At 40.1% G+C, this 21,285-nt stretch overlaps 1 protein-coding gene across 1 annotated transcript in view; it reads left to right on the top strand.

Moving 5' to 3' along the window:
* Positions 1–20,162, top strand: part of ZNF407 (zinc finger protein 407) — a 372,851-nt gene extending 352,689 nt beyond the window's left edge. Inside the window, exon 9 of the mRNA XM_068147570.1 lies at positions 17,460–20,162. Within this exon, the coding sequence (XP_068003671.1) occupies positions 17,460–18,799 (1,340 nt within the window). The 3' untranslated portion in view covers positions 18,800–20,162. The remainder of the gene's footprint in view (positions 1–17,459) is intronic.
* The last annotated feature ends 1,123 nt before the right edge of the window (positions 20,163–21,285 follow it).

Raw genomic sequence — 21,285 nt, 5'->3', positions numbered from 1 at the left:
TCTCCCGCATTCATGCAGTGAAAAAAAAAAACCCAGAAGTTACATGTAGCACTGAGAAGTCGAGTTTGATCTGGTATTCAGCAGCTCTTAAAGCCAAGGTTTCGTGTTACATCATTTTAAGTAGTACAGATTTTAATTAATTCTACAACAGCTTCTCAGCATTACTCAAGGACTTAGCCAGGAGGTTATGAGAAAGAAAATAGTCCTCACCTACTTCATGCTTCTCAGAAAATATCTGTAATCAGAGCTATGCTATTTTAGTCTAGTTTCAGGACCAGTGTCAGTATTTGTAAGAAAATATCATTTCTCTCTCTTCACAGCAAAGTGAGTCCATCCCAAATACTTCTGCTGACTGTGCTCATGAGAAAGGGTGTAGGAAGGACAACAAAGTTAAACATGTGACTACCCCAGGCAATTCAGGACAAGGTAGCTTTAAAGCAACATTTTAATGCCAGTTGCAAGCCAGGATGGATCTCACTGCCATTAAAAGATGAAGAATGAGCAGAATCTAAATTTTTTTACTTGTTTTAATCCAAAATTGTATTAAACACACTGTGAATGAGACTTGATGGTCTTGTAGGTCTTTTCCAACCTTACTGATGCTATGATTCCCTGAATTTTGTCCATGTCCAGAATGCGTCCATGATTTTACTCTTAACTTCTGACCTGTGTTGTTTCATGTGCCATGCACTGAAGGTAATGAAGCCATAGATAGAAATTGCAGGGATATCATAAGAATGGAAGTCATTGGTCTGCTGGCTAGATGAAGATTTATAAAAGCTGATGGAGGCAGTGGGTATTGGGTTGCTGCGATGCCAGAACAGCCAGGCTTCTCAAAACCCCTATGGCCCAGTGTTAGCTACATTGTCAGTGTGGTGTTCACGTAGCCTCACAGAAACACCTAATGGTCTTTTAAATACAAATTCAAGTATCTAATTCAAGGCATTCACATTAGAAAATGTAGATCTTTGGACTTCACAATTAGTTAGATCTTTTCACTCATGCAGCTCTGTCCTTGGAAGTAGGAACTTTCCTGGAATGACTGGTTAAGGTTCTAGGGAGGATTACTTTCAGAGGTAGTCTTTCTGGTGTTTGCTGCATTTAGATGGTACCTGAACTCTACAAACTGAATTGCCCTCAAACCATCTCAACATATAAATCTCTATATATTTTGGTTTAAAATACTTAATGTTGATGTGAATGGATTAAATAGAAAAGATGAAGAAAACGATTTTGAGGAAGAGTTGTTGCAATCATCTTTAATGTTTTTGCTGTGTGTTAGCTATATTATCTCCCAGCCTCTCTTGGAGCTGTTATTTAAATGAAACTTGGTGTTACATTTTCTTTTATTACAAATGCTATTTATACACAAATTGGAGCAGATCGTGATGCAGCAAAGAACTTTTCATACTCCGTAGACTGTGCAGCAAAATAGTGCATTATCAGCATTACATGCCTCAGTGAGGAATGTTTTGCTGGTTTAAATCTCATCATTATGAGAAAAACTTAATATCAGATACAAAGATTTCACTGGAAACTTTTGAGCTAGGCTCTTGTCATCGAACTGAAAATGAAAGCTTGTTCATGGTGGTTAGACAGGGGCAATTAATGAAAGACTCACACTATATATACTGCTTAAATGCAGCTCCAGAGATCTACTTTATCAGCTAGAACATGGTTGTATTCATTTTTGCTTGCTTGCCGTGGGACAGTCCCAAAAATAATTGGCAAACCATTGCCCTTAAACCCCTCATCTATAAGCCTGATGCAAAGGAAGGTGGTTGAGGTCTCACAAAAATGAAGCACGTGGTGTGACAGACCCATCTGTGCCAGTTTTGTAAAACAAAAGTGCCTAATTTTATCATCATTGCCTTTTGTTCTGCACAATGCTGTTCATGCAGTGGTTTTATGAATGCTTGCCAGTAGAGTCTGTAAGCCTCGGTTTTTCTGGCTGCTTCCTCTCCTGTGCTGTGTGTTCTTAGTTGCACTGCTATCTTCCCTGCCCCCACAGTTCCTTCTCCTTATCCACTGCTTCTCCCCAGACAAATCCAAAGTAGAACCTCCTAGCAATTTTCCAAGGTTCTGGGCTCAAAGACTAAGCTAATTTGTTTTTGAATTGCAGATCAAACATAAACTGCAAAGAAGCATTTAATCAGTTAGGAGAAGCAGGGGTATGGCTTGTTTAAGTCCCAGAATCCATAAACCTGTAATGATTTTATTATATTGATGTCAGTTTTCATTATTTTCATGAATGGGTATTCCCTGCTTAATGCACAATATTTGCATCTGATGAACCAACGAGTTTAAACATGGTTTGTTTTAATGCTTTCTGAATTTGCATTCAAATTCATCAGAAGTAATTCTATTTGAAATCACACAGGGCTAAACACAGTGGTTGTAAATCCATTTGAATTGAGATGCCAGAATCAGCCCATTAATCTACAAATCTACAATATAATTTTTGTATGGTTGGTGGGCTTTTGTTCTGGGTTTTCTTTTTTTTTGTTGATTTTTTTTCATGGTGAGACACAGGGGATACCAACTGCATTTGCAGGAGGGGAAGTGTTCAGGGACGTTGTGGTAAATTGACCAAGAGGGAGTATGTCTTTATTATGGAAACTGTCCTGTGAATGGAACACATGAAAGGCCAGAGACCATGGTTTGAGCATGTCTGTCGCTGCCACTTGAAGCAGTTGCACAAGAAGAAAGGAAGTCTCTCAGATAAGCAGCTTCCCTAATATTTAGACCAATAGTGGTTGGCATCTGGAACTTCCATTCACCCTGCACAGCATCAGAGTTCACCCAGAACTTGTAGCAGCACTATGGCCTGCATGTAGCATTTCAGGTCCCCTTGCTAAACACTGAGTTTGCTTGAATTTTTCTGTGCTCTCTTGTTAAAAAGGGAATGAATAAATGCAGCACAATTTACCTCCAACTAAACAGGGATATTTTGGAAGGGGGCTGGGGGGGCTATATTGTAGCAAACATTTCTTGATGGTTGCAGAAGGAATCTGTACTTATTTCAGGGGCTAGAGCATGTTTTCACTTCTGTGTTATCTAAATTGACTAAATTGTCAGAAATTAAGATATTTGTTTAAGCTGATACCAAATTTAAAGATGGGATATCATTGAGAGTGTGAAAACATGTATGAGAGGGATGTGAGAAGAGAAGTTTATCAGCAACCTTTTCCACACTAGGCATTCTTTTAAAATATAACAATGAAGGTTTTCGATAAAAGTTGTTTTTAAAACTACAAAAATTTATAGTTGTACATAATGTGCTTTATCCTTTTACCAGGAATGTCTTTATTCGTTCATTTGAGTAGGTGACAATTAAAAGTAGAATTCAGCTGATACTTCTGCACATGTTCATACAGTCATTTTGCTTAGTTAGAGTCAGGTTGAAATCAGTCTGAGACAGATATGCTTGGCTGGGTCAAAGTAATTTTTAGCTAACTTCGTGACTGCCTTCCTCTGGGAGCAGCAGTGCTGTTTTGGCCCTTGTAAAGCAGAAATTAATGAGTCTCGGTCCCTTGTTTTCAATGCCATAGATTGTGGCTGGCTGAGGGTCCAACTTAGAAAAGCATTTAAGCCCATGCTTAGCATTAGCTTTGTGCTTGATTCCTAAAAGTCTAACTCCAGGCCTCTTCTTAAGCATTTGCAAGAATTGTGATGATCAGGAAGTCTACCATCTGACATCTGTGAAATGAACTGGTAGACTTGAGTCTTTTTCATAATGAACCAGTTTCCATCTCATAAAATTCTGTAATTGCAGATGGTATCGGTGGACACCTATGACAATCTCAGCAAAGATTGCCGCCCGGCATTCCTCATTATAGGATACATGGACACTGAACTCCTCTCTGCTCATGAACAAGGAGTTGATTCATTGACAGGGCGTTATCAGGAAAATTGCAGTGATGTGACTAGTGCTTCACTGTGGGTAAATGGAGTACCTCAACTCTTGGAGTTGACAATAGGCTCCTCTAAGAAATGATAATGCTACGATTAAGACATAAAGCTGGGAAGCTGGGACTCCATATACCTGGGAATTCTTGTGTGACCCTGGCACCATGCTTTTTGTTGTTTTTCACATCTCTGCCTGAAAAGTTAGAATAAGGCTTTTTCAATTGGTGGTGTTATTTAGTCAGAAATGTTACTAATTGTGAGTAATTCAGGAGAAATAGTTTTAGAAGTACATGGTTACATAAATACTACTGGATTTTAAATTCATTTCATCCAGTTTGCATTTGCATGTGCTTGTGCCTAGCACCAATGAAAAGAAAGCAGGACAATTGTATTTTATCATAGTATCATAGTATCATTCAGGGTTGGAAGGGACCACAAGGATCATCTAGTTCCAACCCCCCTGCCATGGGCAGGGACACCCCACACTAGATCAGGCTGGCCAGAGCCTCGTCCAGCCTGGTCTTAAACACCTCCAGGGATGGGGCCTCAACCACCTCCCTGGACAACCTATTCCAGGGCTTCACCACTCTCATGGTGAAGAACCTCCTCCTCACATCTAGCCTGAATCTCCCCACCTCCAGATTCATTCCGTTCCCCCTAGCCCTATCACTACCTGAGATCCTGAGAAGTCCTTCCCCAGCCTTCCTGTAGGCCTCCTTCAGATACTGGAAGGCCACAATTAGGTCACCTCGGAGCCTTCTCTTCTCCAGACTGAACAGCCCCAACTCCTTCAGTCTGTCCCCGTAGGAGAGGTGTTCCAGCCCTCTGATCATCCTTGTGGCCCTTCTCTGGACACGTTCCAGCACCTCCACATCCCTCTTGTAATAGGGGCTCCAGAACTGGACACAGTACTCCAGGTGGGGTCTCACCAGGGCTGAGTAGAGGGGGAGGATCACCTCCCTTGACCTGCTAGCCACACTTCTCCTGATGCAGCCCAGGATCTGATTGGCTTTGCGGGCTGCAAGTGCACACTGAGAGCTCATGTTGAGCTTCTTGTCCACCAGCACCCCCAAGTCTCTCTCCTCAGGGCTGCTTTCCAGCCAGTTACTGCCCAGCCTGTATTTGTGCCTGGGATTGCCTCGACCCAGATGCAGGACCCTGCACTTGCTCTTATTGAACCTCATGAGGTTGGCTTGTGCCCACCTCTCCAGCCTGTCAAGGTCCCTCTGGATGGCCTCCCTTCCCTCCAGCGTGTCTGCTGCACCACACAGCTTGGTGTCATCAGCAAACTTGCTGAGGGTGCACTCAATGCCACTGTCCATGTCACCCACAAAGATGTTGAACAAGACAGGTCCCAGGAGTGATCCCTGAGGGACTCCGCTTGTCACTGGCCTCCACTGGGACATGGAGCCATTGACAGCCACTCTTTGGGTGCGGCCATCAAGCCAGTTCCTTATCCATCTAGTGGTCCACCCATCAAACCCATGTGTCACCAGTTTGGAGACCAGGATGTGGTGCGGGACAGTGTGGAAGGCTTTGCTCAGGTCCAGGTAAATGACACCAGTTGCTCGCCCCTCATCTATTAATTTTGTCACCTGCGTATTAATTTTGTCTCCTGCTTCCTAATTCTGCATTGAGGAAATCAACTGAAGACACACAGACCTAAAAATCTTGCAGGAAATTCATTCTGTTATGAAGAACCTTAAAAAATAATGTGGAAGATGAAAAGCATTGATTTTTGTCTTCTCTTACCTTGTTCTTTTGGACAGTGATACAATTTTTGTTCTGTCTGTGTATATTTTCATATGTGCATTTTCTTTTCATCAAGAAAATAATATAATTTAAGAAGCCTTGAGTACTTTTATTTCCAGAGAAGCACCTGAATAATGTTTTCACAATACTTGGAAACACACTGACAGAAATGGTGAACCTCAGCAGGTTTTGGAGCTCCAGAACATATACCAAAAAGATAAAACTACAAAATCTCAACGTAAGGCTTACCTGGGACTTGTAGCAGCTGTTTCAGCCTGTGATAACGTGGGCTGCTCAGATGCTTTTTAATCTGCACATCTTTGACATGGCTGACCACAATGAGTCCTCCTGTGCATTTTGTCTGTTACGTGCCAGAAGTTAGCAAACTGTCAGTTCACCAAACTATGGTAAGCTGGAAAAAGAGTAACAAGAGCCAAAAACAAAAAGAAAAGGTAGCTGATACAAGAACACTTTAAAATAAGTGTCAGCTGGAGCTGTTAGTTTCTCGGTGTTTTTAAAAGTCAGATCTTTTAGGTATCTAGCTCCAGGCTTCTGCTGTTGTTTATTTTGTGGGGGGCTGTTATCTGGTCTCTGTCTTGTTGGTTATCACAAGCTTTACTGCTTTCACAAAAATGATCATAACTTCTGCTAAGATTTTGTCTGTTGCACTGAAAAATGTGTACTAAGTTCCAGCAATAGTAAGAGTGCTTGTGGACCACTTATGTTACTACTAAGGATGCTGTAGCAGGTCCTAAATGACAAGAGAATAAGGGCATTCACTGCAGTGCGCATCATGCTAGAGACAAGTATACTAGGAACCACGATGTTTTTAAAGCACTTGGCATTGTTTAGTTAACATGCTTTTAAGCATTATTTGGCTTCAGTTGTAGACAGATATATACAATAAATCTTTGAGCAAGTGCCATCAGAAAAGCTAAGTGGCATTTTAAATATATTAGAAAAATGTGATTGCTAATAAGTTTTAAAATATTCCCTCTTTTCCTTGTCTAAATTTGGCTTCAGGAAGGGGAAAAACAAGAAGAGCTAATGAAATGACCTGACAGGGTGACAGGGTTTGTTTACTAGTCCATATTTGAGTAGGATTCATGCTTCATATGATTGACAGTCATTGCAAATTCTTTGGCTTTTTAAGACTTAAGGCGCCACAGTCTTGGGTGAACTTTAGTTCAGAATGGAGTTGTTTACAAATGTTAACTAAGTAGTTGCTGCAGAATCACATGCTATGTTTCACAGAGCTGTTCTGGAATAGTATTGAATTACAGTACAAATGACAATGAGTCTTAAATCATATTCTAAGTACTGTGCACTCAATTTATTCCTCTGGAAGTTTTGTCACCCTGGCACCTGGAAATGGACAAGGCAGCTGAACTGGCTTTCCATTGCTCACCTTGTCCAAACATCTGCCCATACTATGTCATGAATGTTCTTGTCTTTCATCAAAACCAGACTGTGCTGATCCAAAATGGATAAAAATTCTCCTCCCTCTTCAGCCTTTGCAGAACATGCAGCCAGAAAATGTGCACTTAAACCTTATCAGCCTTCTAATAGCTCTTGCTTCACTATTCTGAATATTTCTTAGTCAAGATTTGTCCCCTAGAGAGGTCAAGACATAAATCAGTTCTATCTGCATCAGAACAATGTGCAGCAGACGTGCATTTGGATGTGCAATTAAAAATTGCTTTGGCCTGTTTTCATGTTTTGTATTTTTGTAAACTCATGTGTAACTTGATGAGCACTGTCATTCTTTAAATTTCTTCAGCATTTCAGTTCTCAAGGGACTTCTCTCTCATTGAGTAGCATTTTTGCATATTTGCTTTCTCCACTGGTGCTTGTATGCAGTAGCTCAAGCTGAATCTTGTATTTTTGTTTTTATATTTACATATGTTACATCCTGGTTTTCTTTATAATGATGTTAACACTTCCTCCCAATTTAGTATTAATCCTTTATGCTATCTAAAAGCTGATTTCAGCCTCTAGCCAACCAACAATTTAGGTAGCTTTGTTGACAGAGTAGCATGGAAATGATTCACATCTTGAAAGCACAATTTTGCAGCCAACTGGAAGCAACTTGTGTAAGGAGCTTCTGAGCACTTAGAGCTGCAGTGGAACCATTTCCTTCGCACTCTCCATGCAGCCCTGGCCCACAGACACCATCTCAGCCATTCCTGTCTCAGCAGTGCTCAGCAATGGCTCAGAAAGCACCACCTTTGGGGTGTTCTGTCTTGTTTTATCTATGTGCAGCCTAGTGCCTTCCAACACTGGGAGCAGAAGACAGCTCATTTAAGTGCTACTCTATCGGTAGCACTGAAAATATATTCCTGTCAGTAGAAGGGTCAATTATATGAACTGCTCTTCCTTTGAAGATATGCTGGAAACATGCTGCTTCCATCCTCCACTAGAGGTGAATCATGAAAAGAAAACTTTGTCACAAACTCGACCCTTGAAAGTGATATAAAATAAAAGAGTTACCCATCCCTCCAGCCTCTACTTCCATCCTACCTCCCAGAACCAGCATGCACCCCTGCTTCACACTTCCTAAGTAGTCCTTGCATTACTGCTAAGCCTGTGGCGCTCTGCACTGAAAAATCAGCATCTTTTCTGACAGTTGTCATTTTGGGTATGATAAGCCTTGATGCTGTCAGTTCCTCAGGAACTGAGGGGCCAGCAGCAGGGAAGGCCTCGGAGTTGTAACTGGACCACCTATGACCAGCCCCGTTTCCTCTTTTTCATAAGTTGTGAGATCTCTTGCACTGAGATTGAGCTTTGAGGTGGGAAATCTGATGTCAGAAGCATGGGAACTGCATCATTAATTTACCTTTATCTGTTGCCATGTAGCTGTCTGGGGACAACTGTACTGGTGGTAGATCCTGTGTTGTGGTTGCATACATAAGGCTGAAGGCTCTAACAGGTTGGTGTAACCTACAGCTCCCAGACAAGTTCTCTCGGATCATAGCTCTTCTTTCCAGCTGCAGACCTATTGCAAAAAATATATGAATATTATTAGCCACTGGTGTTATTTTTGATGCTGTAAAAACAAAGAAATAGATCCTTCTTCACTGAAAACCTGTACAAGTTAAAACTATAAACCCTCTTTCCCTTGTTTTCTTCTGAAACCAATTGCAGTGTTCTCTTTCTCTCACTGTACCAGCCTCTACCCTTTGACCAGATTCATGTCACTCCTCCAGTTTTCTTCCCTATATTCCCAAGCAGGTGAGAGGCAAAAGGGAAAATTCCAACTGTATGTAGTGTCCAGATAAAAAGCTGCAGAATTAAATTACGAAGCTCACCCTTTTTATCACAATTAGTTGATCTCATGTTGGCCCAGCATAGCTGCTCCTTCCTGACAGTTTATTACTTCTGTTTATACAAACAGGGCACATTCCAGTATGATTTTGACAAAGTCAGCAAAAGAGAGCACGCTGATTTCATCCCATGCTTTGGCTATTGAAACAGAACATTATTTTTTTCTGATAAGACAGTACATTAATTGCTTACTTGTTACACAAGCATTAGCTTTTGCTATAAACCATCCCATAGACTCCTGACACCTTGCATGCTGAGAAGTCCTGTCCTTGAAGTTACTGTAGTGCACAATGATCAGAACTTATCGCTGATGTTTTGTTACTAGCGGTGTCTCGGCAGAGGGTGACCTCTAGTACTGTCTCTAAACATTTTCAATTTATAGACTCAAGAATTTTCGCTGTCCTCGCCTATCATTCTTTTGAAGAGGTCAAGCCCTCTGCGAATTTGCCATGAGAAAGAAGTTAAGAATACCCTGTATATTTAAAAACACCTTAGTAGGGCTATAGGCACGATGAACACACAACATACAATTTGTTTTATTATTTATAGAAGAAATTCGCGTCGTTTAAGCGTACACAAGCAGCTGCTGTCATTTCGCTATGAGCAGATGTTAGACCTCCGAAAGCTTCGCTGATAATTAAAATACTAACAGTTAGTGTTTTACCCCAGCTGCAGGTTCTGTTTACTGTAAATTTGATTTTAATGGTGCCTCTGTGCAGTTATTGAATAGAGGTTTGCTTTCTACTATACATACAGAAGTGTCTACAATGAAGACAAATGGTTATTTCCCATAATTTGCCCTGGAAATAGATGAATATTCACTGTAACACAGTTGAATTTATAAATGTGATACAGCTATGACTGTCACATAGGAAGTGGTAGTTTCTTCTCTCTTAACTAGCAAAAAAGAACTAAGGAAACTTACTATTTCTGGTTAATCCCAAGCTTTCCCTCCTAAAATCTGCCATGCTTTTCAAATGGATTGAGACGTGCCCTCGAGCAAAGAACAGGTGCTCCTTTTTACTGAATGGGTGCATAAATCAGAATAAATAAATACAGGGAATCAGAGTACCTGTGTGTGATAGGTATGCAGAAGAATATAATTTCTACTTGATCATTTAATAACAGGATGTTTTATTTTAGGTATCCCTTACAAGTGTCTGTTCTCTCCACTGCATGGATGTACATCAGACATTAGGGAAGGCTAGCCACTTTCAGAATTGTTAATCCCAAGGGCCTGATTATGCAAACACAATGCATAATGCAAGCTACCATGTTTAGTCCCTTTGAGACTATTGAGGCTAACTATGGCAGTAAGCAGTACTCTTGATAAATAAATGTTTATAAGACCAAGATCTGAATGTATATATTCTTGAAAAACAAAAACTCTTGCTGAGATAGTAATGACAAAAGGGGGTTTTGCCTTTTGTGACAGAACAGTTACTATCCGGGGCTAGACCTATTTCAGAAATCCAGATCATTTTCCTTATGAGCAGAGCCTGTGGGTTGTTCTTCCCCCTCCCTGATTTTCTTCTGTTAGTGTTCATACTATTTTATGGATTATTTTATGTGTTCTGTCTTCCTAGGAAGCAGAAATCTCTGATTTGCCCAAGCACGACTGGTACCCCTTGAAATTGGGATCCTCATTTAGAAGTGCTAAAAATGCACTTTCCAGTTGCGCTGCAGGGGATAAAACAGAAGAAGTGCATCATGTCACATCAGTGTCAGTCGTTCCCAAACTGAGTGCCAGAGAAGCCTTTGAAGCTGGCCTGCCAGGCGATGTCCAGGCTGGCTATCCTCATCTCCAGCTGCTAAACTGTGCTGGAAGAGCAAGCTAAAGTACCCCAAATACATTCCTAATGTTGCCTGCTCATGTAGGTAATTGCTGTGTATGCCACAGGGAGGTTTTTGCTCACACGTAGGAGCTGAGAAGACAAGCCTGCATGGTGGCAAGCAAGTAAAGAGCAAAAGTGGTCTACAAGAAAATCAGTTACTGTGCAGTGGTAGGTGCAGGCTGGGCAGCAGTAAAATCTGCACGTTAACACTGCACATGTTTGCCGTGATCAGTGGGAGTTTCAGTATGTGTATTTTTTATTTGCATAGCTTCAGTACCACTGGGCTCTATAGTGTTCATTTTTGACCTTGAGTGCAGGAAAAGAGAAACTGAAATTTTTCACAGAGAAGGCCTTTTCCCAAAGGTTAATTGGACACTGGAGGGAAACTAAACCAAACCAAACAAACTGCCTAAGCACCCTAACTGTAAGGCTCGGCTATTTGTTTTGCTGGTTGGTTTTAATTTTGTTTCTTTATGTTGCTGTTGTTGTAGTCCTTTAAGGTGTGGGAGGTGAAAATAATAACCATGAAATTTGAGTCTGTTTTTCAAAGGCAAAAAAAAAACATATTACCAAAAAAAAAAATTCCCTTTACATTTTAAGGAAGCTAAAAGGACATCTGCTGCTTTGTTCAAGATACCTGAAAGGTTAAAACTTCATTGTTTATTCAAGCAATTCTTAGAAGACCTTGAAGTTTCTAAACATGATTGAGTGGTTGAGGACAAATCTGGAAGCCAAGGATATTTTGAGCCTCAGCATTGTAAGATGGCATTACTGGATTTTTAAGTATAAAATGAACTATGAGCGTTGTTTGGGAATTGGTTTTGTTGTTTAATTCTGGTTATACACTGATAATTCTGTTAATACACTGAAAGGGAAAAACCTTGCTGCATTGGTGTCTCTGGAGAGTTACATGCTTTGTGTCAATGGTGGGGGCTTTTATGTCTCTTAGGGAGCTGGTTCAGTGCTCTATAGGTATACTTATTTGTACTGCTTTACAAATATTTGCTGCCTTTGTAGACATACATAATAATTCTGACAGAGCCATTTTGGGTTGCTGATTTATTTCACGTCTTGTTTTGACCCATCCTATTTTCTTTCCTTTAGCAGAAGACGTGAATGAGCCATCACAACCTCTTACTTCGTAGCTTAACTAGCTGGTTTAGAAAATGCTGGCCCATGCATTGTTTGCACATAAAATCCTTACAAGTGACAAAGCATAGTTTTGACTGTGGTTAAGTAACAGAGATTGGAAAATGTGCCTTATTATTATGGCTTCCAAAAACTGAGGAAATCCCAAAGTTATAGCATTATGCCACAGTTCTTAAACTGTACTTAATTAATTAGAGATCCTTATAAAAATCATAATAATTTTTTTTATTTAAAAAAAAAAAAAAGAAAGAAGAAGACTAAAGAGCAAAAGCTTGGAGCTTGGAGAAGGCCTAAATTATTTCTTTATGAATTTGAATGGTGGACTTACTGCATCACTCAAAATATTGTACTGCCATGCAGACAATCACTTTTAAAATAATAATAAAAAAAAAAATCAGTTGCTCATTTGGGTGATGCCCAATCTAAATTGGATTTTCATATCTTTTTAATTCCTTGAAGGTTGTATTTATTTGAAGAAAAAGACAGGGGGTTTGCATTCACATTATTTAATATTCATTGAATTTTAGTAGATACCAAATTTTCCTATGTGTCGATAAATAACATTCCTAATCACCAAAGTATGAAAAATTAAGTGATGCTGAATAAGGGGCTATAAATCAGGCCTCCTGGAACTTTTGAGGAAGAGGGAAAATAACCGGTTCAAGCTTGCTGTGTAAATGCAGATCATTTCCGTAGCTGTAATAGAGTATTTCATTTATGACTTACAGCTTTGTTCTAAAGGTGCTCCTTGTGAAGGATGTCCTCAGCCTAGCCTCACCATGCACAACCGCTTGCTACAACTTTTGGGGAAGGGTTAGAATTCTAAAGAGGCTGCTGGCTGAGAGCAAAGTGGTGCTTTACATATAATATTAGCCCAGACTTTCCTAACACATTACGCATTTCTTTCTGAGACAAGTCTCCTTAATGCCATCTTTATCTGCTACACGATGCATGAAATCTACTTTCTGTTTTAGAACTGCGGCTGACCCCCGACCCCACAAGTGATGCCACAATGTGACCTTTCTATTGTCATCAGCTTTCATTCTCCTGAAAATTCTATGAATTTTTATTACAAGTTTTTTTAAACCAAGCTGAGGCTTCAACAAATTACTTGACACAGATGAGATGAAGTTGTTGAAGTAGTGTTAGATAAGTTTTACAGCCAGCATGTGTGCTGCTGAACAGTACAAAGCCAGTGTCCTACAATGTCATACACCAGTAACTGCTGAGCCTACTATTGGATAAATATATCATTTTATGGAACATTGATTGTTCTATAAACCCAATGGAGTATTATGCTCTATGATCAAACCATTTAGATTGTGTGTAGAGCACAGAAAATGCCATATTCAGGATGGTACTAAAAGTGCCATTTGTGTATTTTATGGATGTCATTACGGGGGAAACTTCTCTCTGTAGGCCCTGTTTACTGCAAAATTTTTTAGTCTGTAATGACATTTTTCATTCACAACGTATGCCTTCAAGAGAGGGGGCCCTTGTTTTATTTGTTTCATTCGGGTTTACTGCACAAATCCTGTACATTTTAATTAAATGTAAGCTTAACAAAAGAATAAGGTATTTATTCTGTGGGGAACGAATGATGACAGTTACGAAAGAATAAAGCAGACACACAAAAGAAAGTCAGGTATTGAGTAAAACAGAGGGGGAAAGGTACTAAGCCCTATTTGTGGTTTCCCAGAAGCACATTAGACATCAAAGCATTTCTTTTAGCCCCATTTCAGGAGTCTGTGGTCTCTGAGAATTAAAATAACCTGTGAATATGTATTTAATGGCTAAAAAACTCCTGACATTTCCAAATAAAAAGCTAACAGTCACTCAGAACTCCAACTGATAAATAATGGTTCTGCTGAAACGACAGACTTCTTGGAAAGGAACCAATTCTGTGATCATTGCACCCCTCAATATGAAACACCTCTTTACAAATTGTCTGAATATGAGTTCTCGTATCATTATATTTTGTCATTTTAATGCTTATTTGTGTATCTTTTTAATTTGCAGTGACGTGCAATCAGCAACAAGTCTGCTTTTCCTAATATTAATGTGGGCTTGTATTGCAACTTATGTTTGCCATGTCAGCCAACACTTACCCTTCTCTTTACCCATTCTTAAAAGGGGGCAAGAGGCAGGCTGGATTTAGTAGGATAACATGATTTGTTGCCACATACAGTCCAATAACGTGACATGTTCCTTAAATGCAGCAAAGTTCCTACAAATGCTGTGTTGGATAGCAGTGCTCCACTATAGAAATGTGATGTTCCAAAGTTGAAATGGCAACTAAGCCTCAAAATATGTTGTTTTCTAAACATCTTCCTTGGCTTTTCCCTGCTAAAACAAAAGAAAACCAGTAAAATCTGCAATTCATATTTACCATGAAAAAAAAAATCACTAAAACTGAAGTTGATGTTCCCAGTAAATTCTTGGTTGTAGTCCAGTTAAAATTTAAAGTTACAGTAGATTCACATTAGTTTAAATGACACTTGAACTTCTACACAGCTCAACATTAATTCATTATAGTTGAAATGGAAGAATCTTCAGTGGGTGAATCTTTTACAATCTGATTGAGGCTGTTACATTTTATAGGAGCCATTTTTCAAAGCAGTACTGACAGCACTCGAAGTTATTAAATTGCTGAATCAAAAGATGGACCTGCAATCGCATTTATGAACTGTGATGGAATAGCTGGGGTTGCACTGAGCTGAGGTTAAGATGTTGGTGTAGTTAAGCTTCATCACACCCCTTAGTGACAGCAGTATTTACCCATGTAGTTTACTTTAATGGTCAGGAAGTGGCTTAACTCACCTCTGGATTCAAATAGATTAAGTAAGCAGTCAGAATGGCATAATTATCAGCGCTGCGAGGGATTCGCCGGGTAGCTCATCACCCAGGAGACTTCCCATTCAATTGCACAGTGAAGACTGGAGTTGCATAGATTCACGGGTACAGCATTTATTTGAGGAGATGAAAACAGGATGATTTTCCTTTTTCTTTCCCTTCCCCAGACTGGAGTTTCTCCTCCGTGTAGCGATGCTGTGTCCCACACATAAATTATCGTGATCTTAGGGGAAGGATGTCATGATTTTGCTGTGTGCACGGGAAAATTATGATCGCAGAGTTATTTTGATTTTGAAATCCGGTGGAAAATGCATGATTTGTAGAGTTATTTTGATTTTTTGTGCCACATCACTGCCAGGCTTCCCTTTTATCATGTCAACAAAGCAAAATTCCTGAGAGAATTAATTACTTCTACTCTATTATAAAACGTGGAGGAGCTAAGATAATTGTCATTTTATGTTGATTTTCCCTTCCTATTTTTCTGCTCTTTGGGGGGTCTTGTGAATGTCAGTGCCTACAGAGAGCACAGGAAAAGTGGCGATATGAACCAGTTGTACAACAGGAAGCTTCCTTCTTACCTATGCCTGACAAAATGTACTTCAGTTGCGTGTGCCAGATTTATCGTGCAGCATCACTTGGAAACACTGTGTTGTTTTAAATTGTTAATTTTCTTTTCCAAAGGTAACCTGCATAGGAGAAAGTTGTATAACATTAGTTTAGACTTGTGAAGGTGATTTGCAACCTTTCAGCTTAATAAAAATTACTTCCTGTGCTTCACAGTACAGTTTTCCACCAGAAGCTTTGTAACAGGAAAAGACAGATGCATGCTAGCAAAAGCTCAGGTTTTCTTAAGCCTTGATGTTGTCTTTGAATGTTAGATTGACATGCACCTAGAGGCTGCAAGATGCCAACTACTCAGTCTCAAAGTAACAGAGTTCCTAAGTATGAACTTACCTTTAAACAAAGGATCTCTAGTTTTTAGAGCCCAGTTTAGTTCTCTGTGAGATCAGGGCCTGACAGCTCTATCCTTTGGGTGAAAGAGCCAACTCCTTGGCCTCTTGAGTTCAATGGAGCATGTTGTTCACTGAAAGTGTCCTGCAGAGTTGGTTTACATTGGACATCAGGAAACATTTCTTCACTGAAATGGTTGTCAAGCATGGAACAGGCTGCCCAGGGAAGTGCTTGAATCACCATCCCCAGAGGTATTTAAAAGATGCGTACATGTGGTGTTCAGTGACATGGTTTAGTGGTGAACTTGGCAATGCTGGGTTAACAGCTGGATTTGACCATCTTAAAGGTCCTTTCCAACCTAAACAATTCCATGATTCTATGAAAGCACAGTGCTAGCCTGAAATTTGACTGTAAGAGTAATTTTTTTTCTTGTTTCTTTTATCTCAAGCATTTTGTCTCAAACAATATGCCACTGCTTGTTTTATCTCAAACAAACAGTGGTTTATCTATGGGTGTCACTGGCAAGATGCTACACCTGTTCTTCCCAAGAAGTGCTTGTGTAGGTGAATCGAGAAGTGTTTGTGCAGGTGAATTTAAACTAGACCATGCGTGTGGGTAGTCTCAGCAGCATGGACTCAATCAGCTTTCCCCAGGACCTTCTAGCATTAGACCCTCACCTCGCTCTGAGTGTCCAGGACGTGCTCTTCGCTCTGTGTGCAGTTGTTGTGGCCCAAATTCCCAGCACCTGCAGAAGCTGCAGGGGTGCTTCAGGATGACGTTTCCACAGGGAGACAGTGAATGCTAGACCTGTTCTTCCACAGACATCATGAAGTTGGTCACAGGGTGCACTCAATTATGCCTTCCCAAAACCCTGGCTCCATGCTTTAAGGATAGAGAGCTTGACTTTGTGCAGCTGTAAGCACCACTTGCTTTGCTGAAGCTTTATTGTTAGTGATGAGAACTGAGAAGGAAATCTTCAATGACATAAAACCAGACTGAGCAGCAGAGCCAGCAGTTGGAATGTGGAGATTCAGGGATTTTAATTTGTGAATGGATTTCATGTAGAAATAATTAAGAAATGTATTTGAGATTTCTCTGGATGATATTTTAGAGAATATCCTGCTTAGGGTAAGAAAACTACTGAGTGTTTTCTTCAGGTAACTAGGCTAGTGACTGAGTCAGTGTGCTGGAGAAGATGCTAGGTGGGAAGTGAAAGGAAAGACAAAGGTGTCAAATGACAGCATGGCAATTACCAACAAAAGCAGGGTATTAAGAAGATCAGCGACAGTTTTTCACACACAGATCTGTTTAGTTCAATATATGATCCTAAAAGTCATTACTGAAGTACTTAAATATCACCCATAGGATCTTCTGGAACAGATGTGTTAATGGCTTTAACTGTATACCGTATTTATCTGGGCTTTTCTACACAGCATATTTTTAAAAACACATTTAAATTGTTAATAGGCTGCAGAAATGTTAAACTCAGCAATTACTTCAACCTGTAAATATGTTATTTAGAAAACATGCAAATTGTTTTTGTTCACTTGCTCATTTTACCTGTGTTTTCTGCCAGTGAAATCCAAAAATTGTCAAGGAATTCTCTTCCATTTAGGCTACAAGTTGCTAAAATAATGACCTGATGTTTGCCATGGTACCTTGCTAACAGCATGTTTTGTCTTCTAGGGATCGTGTCTAAGTCCTATGAGTGCCGACTGAAGGGGCAAGGAGCAACCTTTGTGGAAACTACAAGTCCTTTTACTGCAGCATCGCTGGGAGAGGTTTCTCCAGTCAAAGAGAAGGTCTTTCAGGGCAGCAGAAGACAGCCAGAGTCACCCGAAGAAGTTCAGCAAGTTATCATTATTCAAGGATATGATGGTGACTTTGCAATTGATACCTCTGTGGAAGAAACGGCAGCAGCTACCCTTCAAACTCTAGCGATGGCTGGGCAGATGGCCAGGGTGGTCCATATTACAGAAGATGGGCAAGTCATAGCCACAAATCAAAACAGCTCACACATGAGCAGTATGGTTCCAGGGCAGATCCTTACTGAGCAGTTAGCAGATGGTGCAACACAGGTGGTAGTGGTTGAAGGAACAGGAACTGATATGGAGGAGGCCGTTCGAATAGATGCAGTTGCTGACTCCAGTAGCACTGTGCTGCAGCAGATAATGCAACAAGAAGTTCTAGAAGCGTCCGAAGCTACTGTCCATCCTCCAGACTCTTCCTCAGCATTAGATGCCCTCCTTTGTGCTGTCACAGAGCTGGGTGAAGTGGAAAACAAATCTGGACTCCTTGACAGAAGCAGGCCTAGTCACAAAGATTTCTCGCAGATGCCAAACCCAGAGACGCCCAGCGCTGCCAGTGATGCAGAGGGACAAGAAATACAAATGTTCCACGAAGTTCAGGAGACTCAGGAAGGCACCGAACCTATGGAAGTAGTGACACAGGTCATGCACCCCTCGGCTATAATTGCATCTCAGGAGAGAGCTCAGGCTGCTTTCAAGAAAATGGTCCAAGGAGTATTGCAGTTTGCTGTATGTGATAGGGCTGCAGCCGACCAGCTGATGAAAGAAGGTGTCACTCAGGTGATTGTAAATGAGGAAGGGACTGTGCATATGGTAGCTAGAGAAGGCTCTCAGATAATTATGCAGGAAGCTGGCGGCCACGCGCTCAGTGTGCAAAGCGAGCACATGGATTTAGTTGAGTCAAATGGGGAAATATCACAGATTATTGTCACAGAAGAAATAACACAAGCCATGGTTCAGGGTTCTGATGGTGACTTCTCTGAAGGTGCAACCCACTACATTGTCACAGAATTACCACCAGACATGCAGGAAGAACCTAGTGTGTACTCACATGCTGTGATAGAGACAGCTGGGTCTCAAGAGATTTTGCAGGCTGGTGCTGCTATGAAAGCAGAACAAATATCCCCTGATAGAGCAGGAGAGCAGTTAACAAGCATCGTCATTTATGATGATGGCTCACAAGTAATTCAAGGCCAGAGAGAGGATAACGAAGTATAAGAAGCATAAAGAGCTTCACCTCCTAGGCTTGATGCAGAGCAAAGCTGGAAATTGCCAGATCCACGGAGGCACTGTTCCCCTGGAACATTTTCTGTAAAATCTTCTCAATACACCATCCTCCTAGTCAGGTACACACTGTGTGGGAGGTGAGGGTCAGCTGCGAGGAGGAGTTCACTGAAATGGATAGTACAATCTTGTTACAATAGCTCTAAGAATTACTCTGAAACAAGCATATTAGGGTATAAAAGAGGGTAAAAAGCTGACATCCCCTCCCCCCAATAGGTATTGTTCTCTTCACTGCTTCCTTTGTTGTTGGAGGTTTCCTTTTAAATGTGGGTTTTTTTTTAATCTCAGGGTAGTTCCCTGTCTTCTGTGACTCTTATCTAACATAATCACAGGAAGAAAATTATTCCAATTTCACGAACAGTTAAATAAGCAAAAAATCCAAAGCCCACCGCAACAAAGTGAACACGTAAGCTTGCATCCTGGAATCGGTGCCCTTCCTCATTTTAAAGAGGAACAGGTGACAACTGGCTTTCTAGAATCTTACTTTAAAATACCCCTCGCTGAAAGTAAATATTTTCTTTTTGCAGCTGAAGTCAAATATTTCATAGTAGCTTAGTCTTTTGTGGTATCACATAGGAGGTTTCCTTAAAGAAGAGCTCGGGAAAAGCTACACTTCGAAAAAGTCTTGATTATAGAGATTCAGGAAGAAGAACTTGATGCCTGTAACTTCCACTTACTTTTAGACAAGAGTCCTACATAAGAAATGTCCGATTTAAGAACCATTTAAAAAACTAAAACAGTCCCTGTCAGTGTTTTGCTTTTCTTATAAATAGTGTTTCATGTAAAGGCCATTTCGCAGTTCATTTCGTGAGCGACTTCTGAAATGTTACGGGGTCGGGTTTTTTAAAAAACAAAACAAAACAAAACAAAAAAGAAAATTTTGACATTGACAAGTAGGGGAAAAAAATAGAGGAAAAAGAAAAGAAAAAAATTTAAAAAAAAAGAGGAAAAAAAATAAAAAGAGGAAAAAAAAAGAAAAAAGCAAAAGGTGACCTTGTATTTCTTGTGTAGTCCAGAATGTCACTTATTTACTTGTGGATATACTGCAATTGGTCAATGCAAGTTCATGGTGAAAATATTTGTTTCATGCTATAACTGCTTTTTGTTTCTTTGGAGAGAAAAAGAAAAAAAAAAAAGGAAAAAAAAATGTAAAATATAAACTGGCAAGGTTTGGGGATTTTTATTTCTTTTTTTTTTTGGTCTTTCAAATAAAGTGTTAGCATTAAAATGAAGCGTCATGATTTTTAATACTAAGCAATAAACAGAACTGGCATTCAGCAGGAGCAAACAAACGCTATCTGTTATGTCTGTGCGTTTTCCCTTTTCCTTCCTCTAGCTGGCTAGATAGATAAAGATAAAAGAATCTAATTTCTGAAGTGTGCCTCATGCATGCTTAATATAATTGTGTAAGTGTTTAGGGTATAAGCCATGCCGACTCGAGAGATAACTGGGTTTCCTATCATGTTTAATATCTTAAAATTATCAACTGTAAGAAAGTTGGGGTGAGGTGAAACAACAGTTCCTTCCTGAAGCAACTGTTTAAAAATGTATTTCCTCGCAGAGCTGCTGAGAAAAGGTGCCTCGTTCTGGAGCTGTAAGATCCTGCTGTCTTTTTGTCTCTTTTTATTATTATTATTATTATTTTAAATTTTATTATTTTTCCAGGAATTAAGGTTGTGTCTTTGTCAAACCCACCCCCCCCCCCAAAAAAAAAAAGTAAATTTCAAGTTAGACATCGAGATTCATAATTAGCCGAGTTTGACTTGCTCATCTTTCTTGAAAGTGACAGGCTGTTCACTTTCTCTTAAATACTGTCTTCAGCAAACAGTGACAGGATCAACTCCCGTTTGTTATCAGGAAAAAGGTGACCTTTACAAAATGATGGCCCTCTGCAAGACTCTCACAGATGTTCAAAAAACGGAATGTTTTTCACTGGAAATATTTCTTCTTGATCATTTCTCCTGTTAACTGTAGCCCTGTGGTCTTGCAGCTTGGATGCTAATTCTTCGCTGTGCTTAGTCCTGTATGGCTAACCTTTCTGCTGCAGTACAGGGTGTTGACACTGACATGCTGCAGTTTACCATTTGTGATTTATTTAGGATAAATATGTCTCAGGTGGCATTTAATCCTTCATAAAACCAGTGTAGCCTGCAGTGTCAAACCAGCAATCACATTGTATGCACAATGAAAAGAGCAGACCTTTGCATAAAAAAGGAAAAAAAAATGACACCACAGAAAATCCCACCCAACTGAAAACCGGTAGGTGTTCCTGTGCTTGGGAACACTGGGAAGCATCCACGAGCCTCCTATGTGCTGTAATTACCTGGAAGCTCAGGTTAACAGTTCTTCTCTATGAGTGCAGCCTGAGCAAGGGAAGCTAAATTGTTTTAGGGCTTTTATTTTTGTTTATTTTTTTGTTG

Source organism: Melanerpes formicivorus, unplaced genomic scaffold, assembly GCF_026170545.1.
Source record: "Melanerpes formicivorus ecotype bairdi unplaced genomic scaffold, bMelFor1.0.p_v2 SCAF_15, whole genome shotgun sequence".
In the NCBI taxonomy this organism is placed as follows: domain Eukaryota; kingdom Metazoa; phylum Chordata; class Aves; order Piciformes; family Picidae; genus Melanerpes; species Melanerpes formicivorus.
This window is presented reverse-complemented; position numbering and strand designations above follow the sequence as displayed.